The sequence below is a fragment of the Leptosomus discolor genome, chromosome 9, assembly GCF_034619465.1.
Source record: "Leptosomus discolor isolate bLepDis1 chromosome 9, bLepDis1.hap2, whole genome shotgun sequence".
NCBI lineage: Eukaryota > Metazoa > Chordata > Aves > Leptosomiformes > Leptosomidae > Leptosomus > Leptosomus discolor.
The window spans coordinates 48,889,539-48,913,671 of NC_141399.1; the positions used below are offsets into that span (position 1 = coordinate 48,889,539).

The 24,133-nt window shown below is 68.7% G+C and overlaps 1 protein-coding gene across 3 annotated transcripts in view; it reads right to left on the minus strand.

The window, feature by feature from the left end:
• Positions 1-210: 210 nt before the first annotated feature.
• Positions 211-24,133, minus strand: part of NHSL2 (NHS like 2) — a 31,458-nt gene continuing 7,535 nt past the window's right edge. Inside the window, exons 2-8 of one of the 3 annotated variants that reach the window (XM_086470255.1) lie at positions 7,243-7,395; positions 6,336-6,472; positions 5,988-6,192; positions 4,910-5,041; positions 1,360-3,564; positions 1,124-1,256; positions 211-670 (exon numbers count right to left, since the gene is read on the minus strand). In XM_086470255.1, coding sequence (XP_086326381.1) covers positions 358-670; positions 1,124-1,256; positions 1,360-3,564; positions 4,910-5,041; positions 5,988-6,192; positions 6,336-6,472; positions 7,243-7,395 — 3,278 coding nt within the window. In that variant the 3' untranslated portion in view covers positions 211-357. Of the gene's footprint in view, positions 671-1,123; positions 1,257-1,335; positions 3,565-4,909; positions 5,042-5,987; positions 6,193-6,335; positions 6,473-7,242; positions 7,396-24,133 lie in introns of all 3 variants that reach the window. The other 2 variants (XM_086470256.1, XM_086470254.1) reach the window with 2 other exon arrangements.

Below are 24,133 nucleotides of genomic sequence, written 5' to 3' on the forward strand. Positions count from 1 at the left end.
TGACCAAACAGTTTCAAGGTAGCTTCGCTGTGGGCGCTGGGCGACGCCGGGGGCTGCAGTCCTGCTCTGCTGCCCGAGCAGGCGCCTTCGGTCCCAGGAGCCGGCTTGGTCGGGGATGGTCCCAGCCGCGGTGCCACCTCTTCCCTCCTGGAAAGGGCCCAGCTCCGCCAGTGACATGGGGGCTTGGGCTCCAAATGCTGCCTCTCAGCCGGCGGCTCTCCAAGGAAGAAACAAAAGCAGAAGAAAACCCCCGGTGGGACACACGGACTCACCCGGGCAGCCAGGACCCCCCTTCCGCAGCGATACTCCCTCTGCAGCCATCTCCAGCCCTTCACGGCCAGAAGGGACCATGCAAGGTTAGGGCTGGCTTTTGGGGCTGTTCGCACCGTCTAGCTCGGGGGCAAACTCCGTCATGACCCTCCGAGCCAGCGGGTTTGTGGTCTTGAGCAGTTCGGCAGCAGACGGCCGGGTGCCGGGGCTGCTTTTGCTGCTCTTCTTCTGGAGCAGGGCTTTAAAGTCTTCGTTCCTGCTGGAAGACTTCCCGGTGCTGCCCGCTGCCGTTGGGGACTCGCTGGTCGGGGAGCCTGAAGTCTTTACGGGCGAGTGGGAGTTGGGCCGGCTGCTAAAGGTGTCACCAGGCTCTTTCCGCCCCAGGACCTTCCTCTTCGACCTAGGGACCAAAGAGACGGGCGGTGGGAGCAGCCCCGGGCAGGAGCCGCCCTGGATGAGCGAGGTCCTACAGCAAGGGGCACGACGCCTGCCCGGCTGTGGCCGTGCCTGCTCCGCCGGGGCACGAAGACAACCCGTGCACGGCAGGCGATGCCCCCAGCTGCTGGCAAGCGCTCTCCCAATGGCTAGGTCCCACTTGCCCCGAGGCTGATGGAGCACCGGACCCCCCGACCCTGCAAGCTCGTGACCCAGCCTGGCCGCAGGCTTGGGGTGCAAAACGCCAAAGCGCTTGAGACGGCAACAGCCAGGTTGTCCCCGAAGCGTGAGCATCGGCCCCGGTGTGGAAAATTTAAGGTGTTGTGGCGGGGGGGACACTGCACCCAGCCCTGTGACCCGCGCAGGACGCAGCAGGGGCAGGGGGCTGTGCCCACCCAGCGCCATGCACCAGCCCTACCTGTGGATCACGGTGAAGAGATCCTCCGTGGTGCGGGACGTCACGAACACGTCGTCATCCTCCTCCGTGATGGAGTCAGCCGTCTTGTCGCTGGCGAAGCTCTTCTCCTCCGTGCCAGCCTCCGCTGAGCTGCCTGCAGGTGGGGAGAAGGTAGCTGTGAACCGCCCCGTGCCGACACCGGGGGACCCCCCTGTCCCTGGGGTGAAACCCACCGTAAGGAGCTGGGAGACCCTCACCTTGCTCCGAGGCGGGGTCGCCAGCTTGTCCTGGGCCCAGGGCCTCCGGGGATGGCGGCTCCTCAGCGTCAGGGTTGCAGCAGGTGGGGTCGGCATCCAGTGTGATGATGGGGCTGGGGGTGGGCGGCTGGTCCCCCATGCCGGCTCCCAGCTGCGCCGGGGCCAGGGCGAGGGGCAGGTAGAGCACGCTGGGTTTTTTGGGCACTGGCGGTGGCACCTTGGCCTTCCTCCGCTCCCCCTCGCTGGCACCGCTCCGTTCCGGCCGCAGCTCGTCCTCCAGGCTGTCCTGTGAGAGCCGCCGGGCTCCTGCTGGGGTCAAGGGCGGGTGGGGCTCCCCCAGACCCCTCCTCAGCTCCCCTTTCCGCAGCACCACGAAGCCATCCTGCAGCAGCCCCTTCTCCTTGGTGGCGGCTCCTGGTGGGGACGTGGGGGACAGGGGACCCTCCTCCCGCAGAGCTGGGGGCTTGGGCAGGATGTTCGGGGGCCGCTTGGCCAGCGGCGGCTTCTCTGCCACGGGCGGCTTCACCTTCCTCTCCGGCCCCGGGCAGGGACCGCGCGGAGGCTCCTCGGTGTGCTCCGGGCCGTCGGTGTTGTCCTCCGGCTCCGAGCGGCTGACGGAGCGGAGGCGGACGGAGCGCAGGTCGGACTGCGTGACCACGGGCATGATGGGCATGATGGGGCTGGTCTTCTGGGCCAGCTTGGTGCCGAAGGTGGAGTCAGAGTGATGCCGGCTGACCTTCGTCTTCCCCTTCAGGGAGATTTTCAGCCCCGAGAGGTCGAGGTGGGCGGGTGGCGTGAGCGGCAGGTCGAAGGACAGCCTGGACTTGGGGCTCCTCTCCATGGGGGACGTGGGGGGCAGCGAGGACTTCCTCTCGGGGACCAGCGGCCTCACCCGTACCTGGTGCGGGGAGTGCCCAAGGATGGCGGAGGTGGGGACGGTGGGGGTCGGGGTCTCCGACTGGCTGGAGTACCCACTGGATGGGGACATCAGCCCTGTGGGCCTGCCTGGGGAGGAGGTCTTGAGGTCTGCCTCAGCGGAGAGCTGGGAGGGCGTCGTGGCCCTGGAGATGGAGGGGGACGCGAGGGACTCGGAGCTGCCCCGTGCCTTGGCGCACTCGACGGCCGTGGTCCCTGTGGCCGTGCTCGAGCTGGAGAGGGACCGGTAGGGATCGCCGGCCTTCCAGTCCGCGAGGTGCCACTGGTGGGGGGCGGCCGTGCCGTCGGCCTCCCTCCCCGCGCTCCCCTGGGGGTCGGCGTGCACCACCCGGTGGCCCTGGGGCTCCGGCGGGATGCACAGGCTCTTGGGCCGCTGATCCTTGGGCAGCGCCACGCTGAGCCCCGCAGCGTCGTCCTGCCCCTCTTTAATCAGAGAGACGCTGCGCGTGGGCGGCGAGGGCTTCTTCTTGGCCTTCTTGAGGGAGATGCTCTTGGAGCGCCGCCGCCGCTGGCCCTCCTGCTCCAGCCCCAGGGAGACGTTGTCGGTGCTGGTGCTGCCCTCCGAGCTGGCGCTGGGGTAGCCCAGGGCGTAGTTGGCGCTGCCACGCCGCGTCTCGGCGTACGCGATGTCCACGGAGCAGAGGGAGCCCGAGTCGGTGGGCACCGACAGCGACCGCTCGCGGAACCGGCACCCTGCCCGGTCCACCTCCAGCCGCGCCAGCCCCGTCGCCGGCTCCAGCTCCTCTTGGCTGCCCGGCAAGAAGTTCACCTTGGCTTCTCGGCCGTCGCACCTCTGGCCACCCCCGGAGGTGGGGGGGGACTCGGGCACCGTGCCGGAGAACAAGCTGGGCCCGTTGCTGCCCACGTGCTCCTCCACAGCAATGAAGAAGGAGGCGGTGGCGGGCGAGCCCGGGCTGGGCGATGGGCTGGAGCCACCCGGCGAGGCGCAGGTGGGCCCCTTGCCCTGGCCGGCGGAGGGGCTAGGGGGGCTCACGTAGCCCAGGGCGCTCCAGGGCGGGGGGAAGGGGGTGCCCTGCGGCCCGTTGCAGGCGCCGGCGCAGGGGGTGGCCGCGCTGTCCATGGCGGCGGGCGGCTGGCAGCAGTGGGCCCCGAGGTCACTGAAGGTCTTCCTCAGCGGGGCAGAGAGGGGCTGGCGGGGGCTGATCTCCTGGGGCGCCTTCCCCCCGCTGGCAGCCTCGGGCACGAAGCTGCAGGAGAGGGACTCGGCGATGGGCGTGCGTGCGTTGAACGTGGGGCCGTTGGCGCTGCCTGCGAGGAGAGACACAGCCCCGGTGAGCACCGTCCCGCTTCGCTCTCTGCCTGGTTGGTGGCATGGTCCTGCCCTGCGTGCCAGCGGGCCAGCACTGGTCCCACCCCATGGCCGATCTCTGGGGCCGCAGCTCTGCCCAGGCACGAAACGTGCCCCGGCGGACTGGAGGGGACGGGTCGACCTCCTCTTGCCAGCTGCTCTCCTACCCCCTGCATCGGCATGGCCATAGCCCAGCTGGGGACAGTCCCCGGCCAGCGTTAACCCTCGAGCCTGGGATCTGTTGTCTGGGATGCGCCATGGACAACTTAACAGTCACAGCAGGAGTCTCCATCCACGGGGACATCGGCCCCACAGCAACCAGAGTGCTGCCCCAATGCTGCCCCGTGGTGGGGACACAGATGGGGACCACGAAGAGCACAGCAAGGCATTGCCACCTGGGTCGGGGAGGGACACGATGGCTCAGTGCCACCTCCTCTCGGAACAGCCTGGATGGGGAAGGACCCGGGGACCCTTCTCAGAGCACACCCAGCAGACCAGGATGCTCGAGGCTGCCGCGGGCTGAGGTCGGACCGTCTCCAAGGGAGGAGCTGTGACAACCTTTTGGAGGTTTGACCACTGTCATGGCGAAAAACCTTCCTCCTACCCAGCGGCAATTTCCCCTGGTGCAGCTGGCACCATGGCTTCTCCTCCTCCTGTCCCTACCTGATCCCGAGCAGAGGCTGGCTCTGGTTTCTCTGTACCTTCCACAGGCACGACAAGACCCCCGAGCTGGGATGGCTGCTGTCCCCAGGGGGTCCAACACCGGTCCGTGACCATGCCAGCGGTGCTGCAGGCACCCTCACCCACGCGAGCGCCCTCGGCACGCTGGCACCATCCATCTCACCAGCCCCAGCAACGCCCCTGGCAGGGTGTGCGCCCCGCAGCCCCGGCACTCCGTGTGCGGGATCTTGCCCGTGGCCAGGGAGGGTGGGCATGGGGCAAGAGCTGCCAGAGCTGAGGCCAGGTGACTCCGGTCACTAGGAGAAATTTTGGTGGCCTCCCCACCCCCTAAGTGTGCAGGACCCCAACTTGGAGTGAAGGGGCTGTCCCCGATGCCATGCCAGCCCCGCAGCCAGCCCGGCATCACCAGCGTGCTCAGCACCTCGGTGCCCCAGGAGGGAGCAGAGCCAGCGTGGTGGCCTTTACCTCCCCAAGGCCAGGGCGTCCCTGGGGAGCCCATCTGTGCCCGGGCTGGCTGCCAGCCCCGGGGGTGGCTCTGCCCACCGTTGGGGCAGCTCTGGGGGGTGCCAGCCCTGCCCAGGCGCTGCCGGGGCACGGAAGCGGCTGCGCGGTTCTTGCCGTCACCTTGGTCTCGCAGGGACAGGTTAGGGAATCCGATAATGGTCCGTCTACGCCGCAGGGTGGACTTGGGGTTCATCGCGGTCTCTGTGTTAAACAGGGAGTGACGAGCACTCGCGTGCCTAGCAAAGTGCTGCCCTGTAGCCAAAACAAACAGGCTGTACGCGGCGGTGCCGGGAGGGGCTGCCGGGGCGGGGGCTTGGCCCCCCTCCATCACCGCGTGTCCCCCTGGGTGTCCCCCGGCCTGGGATGGCGACTGCAGGCAGGAGGGTGGGGTGGCAGGAGGGTGGTGAGCCATGCAGGGTGAGCCACGGGGGAGATGGAGGCACCGCCGGCCGGTGGGAAGATGGAGATGGTGCGGATGGAGGTGGGATGCACGGAAAGCTGCAGTGGCCAGCCCGGCTCTGCGTGACAGGCTCTGGTCTGTGCTGGGGAGGCCGGACCCTGCACTGCGGGGCTTTGTCATTAATGGGGCCAGCAGTGCCGAGCCACGCTGGGGACATGGACACGAGGAACAGCGGGGCAGGGAGAGGGACCGGCGTGGTCCTGGCACATCTCTCCATCACAGAGGGAAAGGGCAGAAAGTCATCTTTGGCCTTCAGGAAGGGAACTGTGCTCAGCCACTGGCCCCAGGCTCCGACTTGGGGGCAGAGCGTGGCACTCGTGTCTGCAAGGACCACGCTGCTGGGACCGGCAGCCCCCAGAGGACGGACGGACTGACGGACGGATGGACAGACAGGTGAGACAGGCTGGGCGCGTGGAGCGCGGCGAGAGCCAAGGTGACAACAGAACCGGCCGGCTGGGCAGCACAGCCGAAACACGGGACTGGATGGCAGCGGTGGTGGATGGCAAGAGAGATGGCTGGGAATGACAGACGCCAGCGGGGCCCTGCTGTCCCCTGCTCTGCCCCCGGTGCCCGCCTGGCCCGCGGGGACACACGCTTGCCGCCCCAGCCCCCCCCTCCCACCCCGCCGCAGCCAGAGATGCCGGGGAGCATCTTTGCCTGCACCCCGCATCCTCCCCCCGGTGCTGGGGCTGCCTCTTGCACTTCTCCCCCCGCTGCGCCCTGGGGGTGCTGCCCTACCCGAGACATTGATGGGGACGATGCTGGTTTGGACGGAGCAGGACTGGTGCCACTGCTTCTCCTCCACGGTGGGCAGGGGGAAGGCCCTGGTCCAGGCTGGCTGCTTGTCCGGGCTGGTGGGGAGGCTCAGCGAGGCGTCGGGTGGCTGAGCACCGAGCGCGGTCGTGCCGGTGGTCTCCTCTTCGGTTACTCGCCGGCTCGGGGGCTGCAGGGGGGAGAGGCACGTGAACCCACCAAAAGGACAAGGGTGGGACACAAATGGCTCCCCCCCGCTGGCCCTGCTGCCTGACCCCCTCGTCCGGGTGATGCTGGGTCTGTGCTGCGCCGCCCCGCCACCCCGGCACTCACCATAAGCACGAACTCGAGGCGCTTGGCAGGCGGGGGTCGGGGTGATGGCTCGGGGGGGGTGTCGGGGGGCAGGTGACCGGCGGCGCGGAAGGTCTGCCCGGTGACCCTGCTCTCGGCGTACTGCTCCTCATACTCCTCTGCAAGAGAAATGGCGCCTGGGACCCTGCTCCAGCCACCGGCTGGGGCTGAAAGTTTTGCTCCCTGGGCAGGAGGAACACGAAGGCGGCTGTTCCCGGCTCAGGAGGTGGGGAAGGGAGACCCTGAGGAATGCCAGGGCTGGGATGGGGGGGAGTTGAGGCAGCGCTGAGACCCCAGACTCCTCCCAGGGTGCTGCCTGGGGCTGCAGTGGGTCCCCTTGGGAAGCAGAGCCCTGCTGGGGACAGCCAGGAGGGAACTCAGTGTCTCCCCATCCTGTAATTGTTGAGCTAATTAATGCTGGTCGTTATGGCCTGGCGGAAACCAGGTCTGCTCAGGCTGACTTAACGAGATTACAAGCCGGGGGAAGGCCGGGCTGCTGATCTAATCGATGCCTGCAAAGCATCCGAGCCGGGGCCGCGTGACGGCTTGGTTAAGAAATTGGAAGGAAACAACATCAACGGCCACGCTGATCCGGTTGGACAGAGAGGTGGCCGGGTCTCCAAGGCCCTCGTGGGCAGAACCGCGCCCCAGCGACGGGTCTCGGCCCCCGTTGCTTCGCCGCTCGCAGCGGTGACTTGGGAGCAGAGATCAGAGGGCGGCTGCCGGAGGCTGGGACCCCCCCGGCCACCCAACTCGTACAGCTCGGCGAGGTCCGAGGAGCGGCTCGGCCACGGGCCCGTGGGAGACGACCTCGCTGTTTGCACGGTGGCTGCGCACCCACCCCGGCCACCCTCGCCCAGCTCGCCGCCGGCCCCTCTTGCCCCGCTACCTTGCAGCAAGCTCTGGAGGTTGAGCTGGGCCTCCTGGTGCAGCTGCTCCATGCCCGGCGGGCGCCCGGCCGCCAGGAAGACGTTCACCGGCTGCTGCCATGACAGCTTGGTGTGGGCGGCTTTCTTGCTCTCGAGGTCCAGGTTAGAGGTGGCTGCGAGCGGGAGGGAGCGGAGTGAGAGGGCGGCGGGAGGGCGGCTTCCCCGCCAGCGCTGCCGCAGGCTGCCGGCCGACGCCGCGCCGGCACGGCACGCTCGTCCTGTCCGAGGTCTCTCCAGGAACGCGGGGACTGGGATGCGGCTGTGTCCCACCCTGGCAAAGCCACCCGGGCAGGCTGCCGCTGGGTGGGACCAGACCCCATCCCCATCACCGCTGCCACGCCGCGGGGGCCGGACGCTCCCCGCGGGCTGCCGGAACAAGCCAGGGAGGGAGCAGGGTGAAATTGGGGAAGGAAGCCAGCAAGGCCCGTTGCCCCGGGTGACTGCCAGGCTGCTCCTGGGCGCAGGAAACGCCGCACGCTCCGCTGAAGCAACCTCCTGGCTGCAGAAGAGCAGAAGTTGCAACCGAAAAGGAGGAAGCGAAGGGGACACGGTGCCTTTCATCACACCCGTTTCAGCCTGCTCGGGGAGGTCAACGTGCCCTGCCCCAGCGGTGGATGCCCCGCCAAGGTCTCCTGGGAAGGAAACCTCTGTGGGGATGGCCCAGACCCTCTGAAGCATCCATAAGGGTGGAAAAGTCCCTGGGAGAAGGATTTGGGCTCCCCGGGGAGCTGAGCGGTGCTCTGGCAAGCAGGCTGTGCCACGGGAAGCCCTGCAGCCCCCACACCTCCTCCCCGGAGCAGCGCTGGCCCCGAGCGGATGCGGGTTTCCTACCCAGTGCGGTTCTGTGCCGGAGCCAAGGGAGTGCTGGCAGCCACACGCTGCCTGCCGAGCGCAGCCAAGCCCCGACCCGGGCAGCGGAGGCAGAGAGCGGGTTTGTGAGCTTTAAGCAGGGGGCTCCTGGATGACCAGGGTTTCATCCCAGGGGATTTAGGGCTAATCCTTCTCCAGCTGGCCCTGCTGCGGGCACAGGGGAGGCTGCTGTCGGCACCGGGCGCTGCACGAGGTCCTCTGACTGGTGTCACCCACCGGGGCTGTGTGTCACCTCTGGGGACAGGGGTCTGATATCCCTTCACCCCGTCTGGCAGCTGGGACATTCCCGCTCGGCAGCCAGCACCGCTTCACCCGCCTGGCCAGGGGGATGCACGTCCCGAGTTCAGCTCACATTCTGCAGGGAGGAGCAGTGAGCGGGGGTGCCGGGGGCTGAGGGGTTCCGACGGTGCTGGGGGTGCAGTCCCCATCCCCGTGGGTCAAGGCACTCCTCTTGCCAGCGTGACAATCGCTTCCCCCCGCCACACGCGGGGTCACGGGGCACCCATCCCCAGCGAGCACGACACCGCCCCGGCTGCCAAAACACAGCCGCCTCTGGCCGCAGCACCCTGCTCCACAGCAGACCCCAGCCGAGGCAGCGACAGCCTGGGTGAGGGGTAACGGCCCCAAAATGGGGTCAGGCTCCCCAGCACCCCCTGCACAAGCCACGTCCCCCTCTTCCTGCGGTGTTCGGTCAGCCGTGCCTCGGCTCACCCGGCACCGCACCCCGAGCATCACCCCTGCTGCCTGCGGCTGCCGTCCTGCCCGTGGGTGCCATCCCACCCAGGGGTGCCCTCCTGCCCCCGGGTGCCCTCCTGCCCACCCTTCCCCCCAGCTCCAGCTGATGGAGCAGCAGAGCCTGCACGACGCCCAGCACCCGAAAGCAAGGTGCCACGTCCCTAGCCTAGTTACTTTTATAATTTGTGTTACCATAACGACGTGCCTTAACACCAGGCTTTTTTCTTTTTTTTTTTCCTTTCTTTCTCCTTTAAATAATTTGACTCGTTTCCATATCAACCAAGAGGTGTTGGGGCGTGTGTGTGTGTGTGCAAACCACGCTGAGGCTTCACCGGCTGCGTCACCCCATGCCAGAGGGCAGTGCCACGCCGCTGGGGATGAAGTTTTCCCCACTGCGGGTGAACGCAGCCCCCCGTTCTCACACGGGGACGTGGCTTTTCCACCTCTCACCTCCCCGCTGGGCTGACACCCAGAGGGGCCTGGCAGAAGGAGCCCCGTGCCCTGGCCTCCGGCTCACCCCAAGCGCCCAGTTGTCCCCTGGGGATGGGGGAGGGTTGGGGTATCTCCCCCAAACCCCAACCTACAGAGCTGCAGGAAGGGAGCCGGGGCCACGAGGCAGGGACCACACGTCCACCTCTGCAGACCCCAGACCCCCCCCCCCCCGCTCCCTTTGGCGAGGTAGGGGCCCTGCTGCTGCCCCCTCCGTTTCTGAGCGCACCCCAAGGGTGGGCACCTCACCCCGGCACGCTGCACCCCCCGCCCCGCTCGCACAGACCCAGCCGTTGGCCTCGGCGGGCACCGATGCGCCTCGCCTTCTGCCCACACGTCCCCCAGCAGCTACGTGGCATCCCCCCAGCACTTGGGGACACCCCCAAAGCGCAGCCCCCTCTGCTCCCCCCCCACCTCCCCGAGCCACCCGGTGCCAGCACCCTGCCGGGGTGCAGCCCCCCGCCGCCCTCCCCGGAGCCGCGGGATGGGGGCTTACCTCCGCAGCCTCGGCCCTGCTGCCGGGGCACACCCGGGCACCCACCCTGTGGGCTCCAACCACGTGGGCAAACCGCAGCGCCGAAACCCGGGGCCGCCCTGGGGCGAGGAGGAAGCGCGCCGGGGCAGCGGGTGAGGGGGGGCCCAGCACCCTGGCAGCGAGGGCGGCATGGCCAGGAGGACATGGGCAGTGCGGGGCGGCCGGGGGGGTCCCGGCCCTTACAGACCCTTCCACCCTTCGCAGACACATGCTCATTTGGGAACGCGAGCGAGCCGGCACCGTTCTGAGCTCCCCCCACACCCGCAGCGGCGCGGGCATCGCCGGGGCACGGGCATCGCCGGGGCACGGGCATCGCCAGGGCACTGGCGGGGCTGGTTTCACCTTCCCAGCAGAAGCAGCGGCTGAGGAGGAGAAGGGGTGGAAAGGGCGGGTAAGCCAAGCACCCCTCTGGCAGCCCAGGCACCCCAAACCCCTGCCCCGAGGGGCTGCGCCGTGCCTGCGCTGCCCCATGTGCAAGAGTGAGCGCAACCCCCTGAGGGTTCGGCTTTTGCCCCTGGGGACCAGGCGCTCAGGGGGTTTTTGGGCACAGCCCCAGCAGCTGCTCACGGCCCAGCACCACGCGGCGGCTCTGCGACGTGGTGCTGGCAGCCTGGCCCATGGCAGGGGCTGAGAAAGCGGCGCTGCTGCCGGCGCTCCCCAGGGCCCTGGTGGACCCAGAGGCAGCCCGGTGCAGGGCTGGGGTGCCCGGCTGCCACCCACATGCATGGGGCCCAGGATGCCCCAGCTGAGCCGGAGCACCCGGTGGGAGGACACGGTGGCCCGCGGGAACGGTGCAGCCGGAGCAGAGCCCGCTGCCCTTGGCGGTGACCCTCCCGCCAGGCTTATCGGTGACGGGCCCAAAATACAAAATGCCTCAGAGGGGGCCCCCACCCCGTGGGCAAATGCCTGCGGGAGGTGAAGGGCGTCCTGGGAGTGCAGAGCCGGAGGGACGGCTCCAACCCACGCACCCCCAGCGCGCCTGACGCAAGCCTGACCAGCCTCGCTGCTGGGGGAAACTGAGGCACGGCGGGTGGGGAGGCTCCTCCCGCACATCGCTGGCCTCAGTCCCCATTCCCTGCCGCAGCACCGGGTGCTGCCACCCGTGTAACAGCTTGCAGAGCCGTACCAAGCGTGAGCGAGTGTTCCAGCTCGGGATGCCGCAGCCGCTGCGGGTGTGTAAGGACGGGGCTGAAGCCGTGGGGAGTTTGCTCCAAGGGGAGGGGAGCTTCATTCTCCCCTGGGAGAAGGGAGTCCCTGCAGGACCCCCTGCCACAGAGCACAGAATACGTGCCCTCCACGAGCACCTCCCCGGGTCATCCCCGCTCCACGCCAGCCTCCCTCTTTACCTACGGCCCAGGCATCCCGAATCCACAGGGAGATGTTGGACAGAGCCATCAGGAGCTGTGTCACTTCAGGCCGAAGCTCCCGTGAGAGGACGCCTCTTGCTCGAGCTCGCTGGCAAACTTTTCCTCCTCAAGCTCGCTCCAAGCGAGCGGAAAGCGCCAGCAATGCAGACGGTGCCGCTCGGCCCCTCGATGCCGATGCAGAGGTACCACAGGAGTGATGTAACGGCAGCAGCAGGCGATGCACCATTAGCGGAGCAGCCATGGCAACGGGTATCGGCACAGCGGCAAGCCAGCCGCCGCCGCCGCCGCCGGTCCTAGCACACCGGCGGGTGAGGACTGCGAACTTCGAGGCTGAGACTGATCCCGACACCGACCCAAACCCCGCCGGCAGGAGACGATGCGCCGCGGCGCCGCCAACGTATGCCACCGGCTTCGAGCAAGCGCCCCGGCCCGCTGCCGGCACCGCGACTGCTCGCTCGCGGCGCGTGCGGCTCGATGACATTCCCTGTGGTACGGAGCCAAGGCGCACGCTGCTCTGCGACGAGCGGAGAGGAAGAGAAAAGAGCAAACAGCGGGAGCTGGCATCGGCCGCAGAAAGCGCCTCCTGTCCCAACCTCCCCCCCCGCTGAACGCGGACCCGTCGGTCCAGCCGCCCCGCCGGGATGCGGAGCGGCACCGGCACGCACGGCAGCTCCGGGGCTGGATGCCTGCCCGGGTCCGAGCGACGTCCCGAAGCGACACCCCACTGACCACCCGCACGCCCAACGCCACGAGGGAGCGTTGCCCACCGGGCAGAGCTGCCCAGCTTGGGGTGCGTGGGCTGGGGCGTGCCTGAGACGAGCCCTTGTGGGGACGGCTGACGTACGGCGGCCTTTCCAAACCCAGACTCTCCCCAGGACATCGTCCCTCCATCACATGTCCTGCAGGCGCACCCCCGAGCCCTCAGCGAGGCAGGGCCACCCTTGCAGACGTTTGACCTGCTGGTGGTTGAGGCAGGAGGGGCTGGAAGCTTTTTAGGGGGTGCCCATGCCGGGACCCCAACGTTGCCCTGCGCAGCACGTCTGCGTGCTCCTGCCCAGCAGGACCGTGGGGCTTTGAAGAATAACATCGCCCTGCCACGCCGAATCTGCCGGAGGCTCTCGCCTCTTCTCACTCTCCCTGTTTAACATGCAATCAGCTGATTTTTGTACTGACAGGAGATAACAGCACTGCCGAAGTTGCTGGCAGGCACAGTGGGTTTGGCAGCTGTGAGGGTCACTCAGCTCGTGGGGAGAAGGCTGGATTATGTGACAGGTTTCTATTCAAACCACAGAACAGTCAATAACATCACTGTCCATCAGTAGGACTCAGAGTTAACAGTGTGCTAGGGCACTCTGCCTGCCTGACCCTGTGATGAGATCGAGTAGAACACATAAAAGCACTCTTTCTCCAGCCGCATCCCAAGTGATCCATCACCTTCGCCTCATGCCTTGCCTAGGGCAGGAGGACAGGGAACACGTGTGTTCCCCACAGACAGCGTCAGTTGTGACCCCCTACAGACAGGACAGGGGACCCTCCTGCAGTGGGTCAAAGTCCCCACGAGCTGTGGCATCGCTGGCTGAGGGGCTGCCCTTGTGCCCGGCAGCTGCAGAGGCCGGGGCCGCTGGTGAAAAGCCGCGCCGGGTACATCGGCAACGCGAGCCGGGACCCTGTCAGGGAGTTTTGGCAGGGAGGGGAGGCGCGTGTGCCGCGGGGAGGACTTGGCCAGCGAGCCCGGCACATGAGGAGCCCCAACGTGCCATCCGCCCGTGCTGCGGGGATGGGAACTGCCCGCGGCCGTGCTCGCTGCGGGGCTTGGCCCGGGACCACAGCCGGCCGCGATGAACTCATGCCGCTCCCTGCCAAGGGACCGAGAGCCACCGCTCCCGCGGACGGAGCAGCAGCCCCGGCACTGGTGGGGGCTGCTCGGGGCTCGGCCACGGGTGCTCTCATCACCCTGCCTTTGCCAGCCCGCAGCCTGGCCCGACCCAGGTCCCTGCAGCCAGCCATCAGCCACGGGCGGCAGGATCGGACCCCTTGGAGCCCTTCTCCCAGCCCCGCCGAAGCTCCCTAGCAACCTGGCCTCCTCCTCGTACCGCAACCCTCGCTCTCACACGCTTCCCACCCAAAAAAACCAGGCACGAGTCTTTCCAGAGAGCCTCAGGAAACCCAGCACGGCCCCAAGCCGGCCCTTGGCACCCCGGCACAGCATCGCTGGGCACCGCAGCCAAGGGCACCCCCAGGCACAGGGTGGCCAAGGCCAGCTGCCCGCTGGCTTCCCCCTGGTGATGTCCCCAGCCTGGCCGGGACTGCTGGACGGTGCAGGGACGCCCCGGGCCGCGCTCACGGCTCTCGCAGGCGCGCGGGCTGGGGTCCCGCAGACCCTCGCTGCGCCCGGGTGCTTCCAGGAAAGCGACGCTTCCCCTGTGCCCGGCTGGTTTTACACTCCACGGGGCCGGGACAATGCGAGGAAGTTGCCTGAGAGGGGAACGCGGCCAGGCCCCGGGACAAAGGGGCCCGAGACGTGAAATCAGCCACCGGAGCAGCGAGAGCAGCGCGGGCCCCGGCTGGCTGCGATGTTTGGGTCAACCCACGGTCCCGCTGTCCCCGCTCCTGCTGCCACCAGCAAGCCAGAGCTGCCAGGAGGGTACAGTGCCATGGGGCCGGGCAGGATCCATCCCAGCGGGGCTCAGCCCCAGCCTGGGGAGTGCTCGGTGGGACGCGTGGGTGGGGGGGTCTCTGAGCTTCTCTTGCTGTGTCAGAGCAAGGGCACCCCAGCGGGCTGGGGAACAGCAGCAAGGGTTTAAAAGGGAAGGGGACACGCCACAGCCGAGGCCAGGTTGGCACAGGCGGGACGAGACCCCCACTGCCAGGCAGCACCGACCCTGAGGCTACGGCATGGAGACGAGAGCCCGCGCCCGACAGCCCACCCCAGCCCGGGGGTCTTGCCCCGCAGAGTGAGCAGCGCCTACAAACCCCACTGCCCTGGCTGCCTGCTCCTCTCGGAGGAGGCTGCCCCGCTGCCCACCCCGGCCTTACCTGCCCGGTGCCAGGGGGCCAGGAGCCACTCCGCCTTGGCCATGGCTGCGGGCGCCGGCGGGAGGGGGCTCGCTCCGGCCGCCCGGGAGCCCTCGCTCCAAGACCAGGCCGAGAGGAGGCAGCTGCCTGCGCCTTCCCGGCTCCGGTCCGGAGTGGGGGGAGAGGAAGCGACCAGGAACTGGCTGTTTGAGTCAGCGCCACGGCCCATTGTCCCGGCCCCGGCCCCTCTTCCTTCCCTGCCACCAGCCCGGGGGAGGGATGATGGAGGGGACGTGGTTTTGCACAGCCCAGCCTCCGTCCACCCACCCTGCCGGCGGTTCGCCCGGGGGTCCCACCAGGGCGGCGGGGCGGAGGGGCTCGTCCCCCTCTCCAAACATCCCTGCCAGCATGCCTGGAGAGGGGACGGGGTCCTGGGGGCTGTGGCAAGGAAAGGCTGGGCTCCCCCAGGCTGAGCAGAGACACAGAGCCAAAACATCCCCCAGCCATGGCTGGAGCAGCAGCCGGCACCACCTGAAAGCTGCAGGTGACTTGCGGCGACACCGGCACACGCTGGCTCGTCCCACCGGCACAGCGCGGCTGTTCCTGCACGCCCTCGGCACCTGCACCTGGAAATCAGAACCCCGGAGCCCACCCCTACCTCCCAGCTGGGTCAAGACACTCTCCCCCAGCCTCCCAACGCTTATTAGCTAAAAAAAAAGAGCAAGGGGGCTTTCTGAATTCACCTGACCTTGCCCTGGAAGCTGCAAGAGCCCCCAGAGCTTCCTCGCTTCGGGTCCTTGCAAAACCCTCCAGCAAAGGCTCCTCAGGGACCACTTTCCCAGTGCCTCGGGGCTTTGTCAAGCTGAGCCAGCTTTTCCTGGAGGACCATGGAGCCCCCGGGATCCAGGACGGCAGCAGGGACGGGAACGCAGCCCTGAGCCCTGGCTTACTTCGGGAAGTGGCTGTGGGGCCACTGGGGCAGCACCAGGAGCACGTGCCTTGCCAGGGGCTGGTACCATCCACCCCCACACCAGGCACCCAGCGCCGCCGCAGACCCCAGGGGTGGGATGGGTAAAGGACGGCGGGTGCCAGTAGAGTCCATTCCCCCCCCAGCAGCACTTGCACGTGGCTCCGACGGACAGGGGGACAAGAGGACCTGCCCCAACGGCCGGTGCTTCTTCTGGGACCCCGTCCCGCGGTTACGGTGCCAGCCAAGGACGGCCTCAGTGCCTGGAGAGCTGCCTCCCAGCCCCACCAGCCCACTGAGCGCAGAGACCTGCGAACTCATCACCTCAGTTCCAGCAGCCTACGAGCACGCTGCCTCCTCCGACGAGCCCCTCCACACACCACCGCGCTCACGAGCAAGCAGCCCGGGCTCAGGAGCCGCCCGCTCGGCACTTGCGACACGTGGGAAGGGGTGCAGGGGGACGCGAGCCCCCACCAGCGTTAGAGGAGTATCAGAGACGCGCGCTGGCCAAGCGGGCAGAGATAAGGTCCGCACATCCCCAGATTCACGCAGCCTTTCCCAGCCCGTTGGGACATGAGGAAGGACGAATTTTTGATGGCGTCAGCGTAAAGACCCCTCAGTGAGTTGCCCTGTGGACGGGGCAGAAGAATGATCCTGCCCGAGAGGAGCCAAGGCACCTCCTGGTACCGCCGGCCCCTACCCTCCTCTCCCAGCTGGCGGGCGTCCTGCCCTGCCAGCCCCCCAGACCCACCGCAGGGCTGCTTCTTATCAAGTTTCAGCTCCCTCCCCTCAGCAGATAAGCTCCAGCCTGGACCTGACGCTGCCTCTCGGCATGGAAGCCTGCTCAGGAATGCCCAAGCCATCGAGGTCCCAGCAGCCCCACGCCTAAACAGCCTGGGAGCACCCAGGCATTCGCCCCAGCTTCACGCCCGAGATGAAGTTTTGCACCGTGCAGTGCCAAATCGCACCCCTCCCTGCTCCCAGCAGCCAGGCACTGCTCTGTCACCTCCCCAGGGGAGGTCGGGCAGCCGGAGGAAGATCTGCCGGAGATCTCCAGGCTGGCAGGGAGACATGGAGCAGCTTCGGCTCGAAGGCTGGCCTCGCAACCCCCCCTTGGGCCCTTCCCGGCCACGCTGGGAAGGCGATTTGCAGCTCCCAAGAATCCCTTTGATGATGCAAAAGTGCGATTAGCTCCCGTCCCCCTCGGACAGTTGCCGGGGTGGGTGAGGCAGGCAGGGAGCAGGCCAGCACCCCGCAGCCCCCTCGGAGTCCAGCCGCTGCCCGCCTCCCGTGCCCTGCGAGGTGGGAGCCCAGGGCAACGTGCTGGGTACCGACCGGCACAGCATCCTTCATCCCTCAGGACCCGCCAGATCAGCAGCATCCCTCCTGATCCCCCGTGCAACCTGAAGCCCCTTTTGCCCTGTTTCGGTCCTTTGCAACAACTGCTACAACAGCGGCTGCAAAATTAGACAGAGACAGGCTGTACTTCCACCCCCTCTGCCCGCTAATTATTAAGCTGTGACAGTCACTCCCCATTTTCTTGCAGCTTCTAAGCAATTTTCCCGAGGTCTCTCCCAGGTCTGGCAGCTCCCGGCCGCTGCCTGCGCTGCCATGTCCCAGCTCTCGAGCCAGCGGGCAGGCAAAGGGCAGTGGGCACGGGAGCTGGGGCCACGCTACGCTCCGGGGCGCCCAGACCTCGGACGGGGGCCCCGAGCCAGGAGTCATGGCAGCCCCCAGCCTCCCGGGTCTGCGGCATTTCCAGCAGCTGGGCTGGGCAGGGGAGCGGAGCCTGAGTCCTGGGTGTCTGGAAAGGGCTGCTGAACTGCCTGGGCCAGCCAGGTGGGGACAAAGGAGTGACCGGACAGGTCCTGCTTGTTCGACCCAGCTTTTTCGGAGGGCACCTGCACTCGGCTGCCCGCTCCCGAGCCCTCCACTCGCCCTGCACCCCCCAAATGCCCCCTGCAGATCTGCAGGGCCTTTTGCCTTGCTTAGATAATTTGTGGTACCAGGTCCCTCAGCGACACCCACCACCTTGGCTGTCGGTGGGAGAAGGGAGCTGGGGGCGTGGGGGGCGATGCAGGCACGGGCTCCCTGCCTCGGCAGGACCCAGCTCTAGGGCCAGCGAGTGCAAGGGCTCCCCACGGCCTGGGAACGGCTCCCCACGGCCTGGGAACGGCTCCCCATGGCCTGGGAACAGCTCCCCGCACCTTGGGGCTGGCTCCCTGCAGCTCAGAGCCGGCTCCCCGCTGCCTGGGAATGGCTCCTGCTGCCTAGGGATGGCTCCCCATGGTGGGAGCTGGATCCCCATGTTTGGAGCTGGCTCCTCACACCTTGGGGCTGGCTCCTGCTGCCTAGGGATGGCTCCCCACAGTTGAAGCTGGCTCCCTGCTGCCCGCAGCTGGCTCCCGGCTGTCCGGGAATGGCTCCCCACGGTTGGAGCTGGCTCCCCGCTGCCCGGGGCTCACTCCCTGCACTTTGGGGCTGGGTCCCCGCTGCCAGGGGCTGGCTCCCCACGGTTGGGGCTGGCTCCCCGCTGCCCGGGGTGTGGGTCAGCAGCTGCCCCACAGCCCGGAGAACCGCGGTGGGCCCCCCCCCCCCCCCTCCCGCCAGCCCCATCCCTGTCCGCCCCTGCCAGCGAGGCCGAGCCTCAGCTGGAGGTCACCTCTCCCCGCGTCCTCCAAGTGACCCAAAGGGGCCGGGTAGCCCCGCGCTGGTGGCGGCGGGGGGAGCAGCGGCAGAGGCCGACCCCCCCCCCCCCCCCCCCCCAACCTCCGCGCTGCGGCCGACCCCATCCCACACCCCGGGGGTCCGGGGGGGCGGCGGGGTCAGCGCGGGGAGCGGGTCCGGTGCCGCCCCGTCCCGTCCCCCCGGTACCTGTTGCCGAGCGCATCCTGCCCCGCCGCTGGCCGCGCGGCGCCTTCCGCTGCGCGTTGCCCATCCTCCGCCGCGGCTGGCCCGGCCCCGGTGGTCAGAGCGCCGCCGCCGCCGCCCCCGGGCCGCTCCCCGCCGGTCCCATGCCTCCCCCGCCGCCGGGCCCGCCGCGCCGAGCCGGGAGGAGGAGCCGCCGGGCCGGGCCGGGCCGAGCCCAGCCGGGCCGCATCGCATCGCGCCGCACCGGGCGGCCCCCTCCCCGCCGCATCGGCCCCGCCGCCCCCTCGGAGCCCGCCCGCCGCGCCGGGGCCGCCGCGCTGCCGAGCGGGCGCCCAATGGCGGCTGCGGCGGGGGGCGGACGGGGGCAGCGGGGGCCGGCGGGCGGGAGGGAGCGAGGGAGGGAGGGGGCGGCGCAGCCCCCGCCGCGATGGGGGTGGGTGGGAGGGGGGGTGCTGGGGCCGGGGCTGGGGCTGCGCCGCCCCCGGGGTGATGGGGGTGGAAAAGGGGGGAGTGGGGCTGGGGAGGACCCCGGGTGATGGGGCTGGGGGCGGGGGTCCTGGGGCTGGGGAGCACCCCAGGGTGGTGGGGCTGGGGGTCCTGGGGCTGGGAAGCCCCCAGGGTGATAGGGCTGGGGGGGGGGGGTGGGTGTCCTGGGGCTAGGGAGCACCCCAGGGTGATGGGGCTGGCTGGTGGGGTCCTGGGGCTGGGGAGCACCCCAGAGTGATGGGGGTGGGGGGTCCTGGGTCTGCAAAGCCCCCGGGGTGATGGGGGTGGCTGGGGTGTCCTGGGGCTGTGAGGGCCCCCAGGGTGATGGGGCTGGGTGGGAGGGTCCTGGGGCTGTGGAGGACCTCAGAGTGGTGAGCCCGGGGGATCCTGGGGCTGCACAGTCCCTGGGATGATTTGTGGAGGAGGTGATGGGGCTGGGCAGCCCCCGGGGCAAAGGGGCTGGGGGTGGCTGGGGGGAGCCCTGGGCCTAGGCAGCCCCCATGGGGTGATGGGGCTGGGGCTGGGTGGGCGATGCGAGGCTGGCCCTGTGGGGTGGGGGGCTGAGCAGGGGACGGGTGGAGGCAGGAGGGCAGGGAGCACTGGTGCAGTGGGAGGCAGGAGGGTGTGGGGTGAGCTCTCAGGGCTCGCACCCTGTGGGGAAAGCCTGTGTAAGAGCCGTGGGACACTGCAAGAGCCAGGCCTGTGAGTGACGGGGCCTCTGGTAGGAGAAATACGACGGGTCTCTGTCAGCACCTCCAGGGGCCCCATCCCTGGCACTGTGCATCCTGGGCAGCGCCACATCTGCACAAGGCTGAGCTGCACTCGGGGACCCCCCACGAGAGGGCTGCACGCCTGGATCAACTATTGCCCTTGAGCTCCTTCTTCCCCCAGCTCCAACCTCACCATATCCCTCCAATGGGGTAAAAAACCCACTCCCAAGTCACGGGAAACTTGCTCAACATGCCCTGGCCTCCAGCAAGCGAACAGCCCGTTGCACCCAGGAGCCAGAGGTACCCGGTAATGCCTCAGCCCAGCCGCTCCGTCCCAAGCTGGAGCATCCCTTACATGCCGAGGCTCGGCATCCGCGTAACGACAGAAAGGACCAGAAAGCGCTGGGAGGTTGTTATGGAAACAGCCACAAATTGGATCAGTACTTGGCGCAAGGAGCGGTTTGCGTGAGTGATGTGGGAGCAGGTGGGTGTGACAGCCGCAGCGGTGCGGGGGCCCCACGGTGGCACCCCCGGTTCCCACGGCCCCGTGCCGTGCCCCCGTGCTGGGGCAGGGCTGCCGCAGTGCCCGGGCTGGCTGGGACAGCCTGCGCTGGGGCTGCGGCAAGAGCTGCGGGCAGCGCAGGCGTGATCCCACCTCGCCCTGGCCTCCGCGCGCTCTCCGGGAAGACGAAGGGACCGAGGTGAGCCTGGGGTGGTTTGCAGAAATGCCGTCGAGAAAATATCTTCTCCCACTCCTCCAAGCCCCCAGCCAATCCGAGGCACACGGTGTCGGGCCAGGCTGTGGCAGCCCTTCTGCAAACAGCCCCGCCGTGGGCTGCGGGGCCCACGGTTCGACAGCACAGCCGCCTTTCCACACCCTGTTGCGGGGAGCTGAGCACGCTGCTGGTCGCTCCCAGCCACTCGTCATCTCTTGTGGCGAAGCCCTGGACCCCGTGTCCTCCTCCGAGCTCCGTGGGTGCAGGCAGCTCTCCTGTGCTCCCCCAGCTGCGCGCTTCGTGCCGCCCGAGCGAGCTCCCCGCACGCTGTGACGCAGCTCCCGGATGCTCCTTCCCCCCCGTGGCTCTGGGACGCACCGTGACGGGGCCCACGGAGGCAGGAGGGTGCAAACAACCCAGCGCACCCCAGCTCCAACCAGCCCCCGGCGCGGGGAGCGGCTCAGCTCCCCGTTTCCAAAGTAGCCCCTCTCCTGGCAGAGCAAGCAGCTTCCCTGAAGAAGCCATAAACACTCGCTAAGTGGACGAGCTGATTATTTCCCGGCCAAGAGACTGTGTTTAAAAATAATAACCCGCAAAGCAGATGAGCTCATTGGAGAACAACGGCTCGGGGCCGGGCGAGCGCTGGGGGAGCGGGGCCGGCGCGGAGAGCGGGCAGCACCGTGCGTCCTTCCCGGGGCCGCCTCGGACCCTCAGGGGGTCCCACGTCCCGGTGAAGCGGGTGTCGGATGGGGCAGGGTCCCGGCCGAGCTGGAAGGCAGAGCCCAGGACGCCGAGCCCGCCGAAGGTGCCCCCCTGCCTTCCCGCCCCCCCTGCCCGGCCCTGGCAGGGAATCCGCCTGCGGCCCCTCCGAAGCGGGGCTGAAGCTGCCGAAAGCTGGGCTGGAGCTGCCGTGCCACCTCGTGTCCCCTCCGGGCTCTGCATTCCTGGGATTCCTCCCGCGCAGCAACAGATTTCCCCGCTCCGTGTCCCAGGAGCCGCCCCGAGGACCGACCCCTCCTCCCTGCGACGGGGCATCCCCGGCGGTGCCCTCCGCGCTCCCGGTTCGCCCGCGGCGGCAGCCCGGCGCCCACCGAGCCGCCGTGTCCCCAGCAGCCCGCACGGGTGGGCGTATTGGGGGAGCGAGCGAGGGGCTGCGCCGCTGCGCCCACCCCCAGCGCGGTGCCCAGCTGGCTCACGGCCGGGCCGCGGCCAGGCTCTTCTCCAGGCTGGGGACCACTGCCCTGCCCGCCCCCCCCCCCCCCCCCCCCCCCCGAGCTGCCCAGGGGAGGGAAAACACGCGGTGGGCTCAGCAACGGGGTCCCCTGACGGCCACCGTGCCACCAGGTCGGGAAAACCGAGTGCACCCCAAAACGGCTGTGCCGGAGAGCCGGCGCAGACCCGCACTGCCACCATGTGCCACGATGCCATCGCTGGTTTGTGGCGTTTATGAGCCCACCGCAGGAGACGTGGGGTGGCACAGGCATCTCCCCCCTCAGGGCCAGCGGATCCCCCAGCGCAGCAGCAGGAGGTGGGCAGCAGCGTCGGGGCACGCTGGGCACCTTCCTCCCCATGGGGTCCCTGGGGATCTCCCTGCCCCAGCCCAAAGGGGGTTGGGAGGAGGAGGAGGGGACGCATCCAGCCCTAGGGCTGGGCACGGGTGCTGCCCAAGGAGCGGAGGGCACTGCAGCCCCCCCACGGGGCTCTGCCCGCTGTCACCACCAGCACATGGCGGCGAGCCCTGCCATGACAGCCCCATCCCGCCATCCCATCGCCCAGCACGTGTGGGTGGGAGCCAGAAGGAGACGAGCAGGCGGCTCTGCCAGCCCCCGCTGTGCCGGCAAGCCCTGGGGCTGCCCGCTGCCAGCACCCACCTTCAGAGACGGCCACCCGTCCCGTGCCACACACCCACCACGCTCCTTGCCCTCGTCCTGGGACACTGCCAGCCCCCTCCCCGGCGCAGGCCAGTGAATCCGGCGGGTGGGAAGGAGGACAAAACTTCTACGCACCCAGCTGTGCCTCCTCCTCTTCCTCTCCTTGCAGGGACCAAGGCCATGGGGGAAGAAGGCTGCCCTGTGCCCCACCGGCTGCTCCAAACCCCCACGGCCACTCACGGGGTGAGCTGGCAGCTGCCTCGGCTTGGAGCGGGGGAACGGCCACGGTGCCAACTCTGCCGCTCGCTTGTTCGCTTGCTCACGCTAACTCGATCCAGGTTTGCTGGGAGAAAGGCTGGATGGAAACGCTTCTCCCACCCCAGCCCAGGCCCTTCTTAAAGACATAGCTACACATCCAGAGCCATGGAGACAGAGCAGGGCCGGAGCATCCCACCAGCCTGCCCCGCATGGCACCGCTGCCAGCTGGCATCCCTCCAACAGGTCCCGGCAGCCACAACGAGGGGCACAATTGGTGGGACCCCCGGAGAGGAGATGCCACCCCACCAGCCATGCCATCGGGTCGTACCAGCCCATGTGGCTGCCGTGGGCAGCGCCAGCCGCCCTTCTCCTGCAAGTAACAGGGATCAGGCAGCTGGACGAAGGGCCTTGCTCCGGACTCCGGCCTGGAGCAGTTCCAACAGCCCCGCACGCCTGTCTGTGGGAAGGGGATGGCCCCACAGCACTCCCCGTGCCCGCAGCAAGAGCGCTGGGCTCAGGCAAGCTTCTGGCGGGGGGCTTTAGGAGACCATCGCCACAGCACAGACGGGCAGCTCATCCCAGCACGGGCTGACGGGCACCACGCTCAGCCTGGCACGACCCACCAACCCGCCCCTCGCCGCCTGCCCAGTGCTCCCGCGGGCTCCCCTCCGCCACAGCCCTTCCCCGGGGCTGGAGAAGCCGTGGGGGAGCAGAGCGACGCGTGGGGCAGGCAAAGCATCCTGCCACCCTGCCCGTACCCCTTGGTACGCCTGTCCTGAGCAGGAACCCGCGGCTGGCCGGCAGCTGCAGGCAGCTTTCACCAGCGCAAATCCCCCCTAGCCTCTGGCCTGACTTCTTCCAGCCGAGCCCCCTGCACCGGGAGCCCTCGGGCTCTCCACGCAAGCATGGAACGAGCCGTTCCCGTGTCTCCTCAGCCTGTCCTGGCCAAACCAGGAAAAGGGGGTTTGCAAAGCCACGGGGCTGCACGGCCTCATGGAGCTGGCATGGGCTGCGGCAGGGAAGGCACCGGTGCTGGCAGCGACCCTCCGACAGCTCTCGCCCCAAGGTGCCCGCTGCCAGCTGGGGGCTGCATTAGCCTCGCTTCATGCTCCCGCTGCCCATTCTGCTTGTTGCAGCAGAAAATCCCCGTTAGCCTTTTTCTGCCACTTCGGGAAATCATCTGGCAGCTTCTGCCTCTCTGCCAGCTCCGGCAAACAGCTCCCGGGCGTACGGCCCCGTCACTCAGGCGGCGATTCGGGCACGTTTGGAAAGACTGTGTGTGCCCACGACGCGGTGCGCGAGCTGATCGGCTGTGCCCGAGAGGCTGCCTGGCTGCCTGTGAGACGGCGGAGGGCGAGGGTGCCAGGCGGCCAGCCTGGCGCAGCCGAAACAGGGACGGCGTGCCGGCACCACTGCGCGGAGCACGAGCAGACACGCACCCACGAGCCGCCTGTGGGTGGGTCACGTCTGCGGTAGGAGGTGGATCCGCCACCTCCAGACCAGACGGCGCAGGCAGGTCCGGAGCATTTTCAGGAGCAAACGCAGCTCCTTCCCCCGGCTGTGCACACTTTCCCACAGCCAGACATCATCATCATCGTCATCTGTAACCCCAGGCCTGGGGGCAGAGCCTGCCAAGCAACGCCCCGGACAGACACAGGCTATCACCACCCTTCCCACCAGCAACATCCCAGCTGCTTCGGAGGAGCTCAGAGACCCTCCCTCTGCTCCAGCTCACTCCAGTCCTCACCAGTCCACAGAGCCTTCGGCCTCGTCCAGCCACTGCCCGCACCTGGCCTGCCCACAGTTGGCGGATTTCCCTCCCAGCATGGGTTGCGATGGGTTGAGCTGGAGCACCTCAGCCTCCCAGCAGCTCTTGGACAAAGCCATCGGCCCCCAAGCCGGCCCCGCAGCCCCGCCGAGGCTGGCTGCACCCCATGGCCTTCGGGGAGGCGGCCATCCCG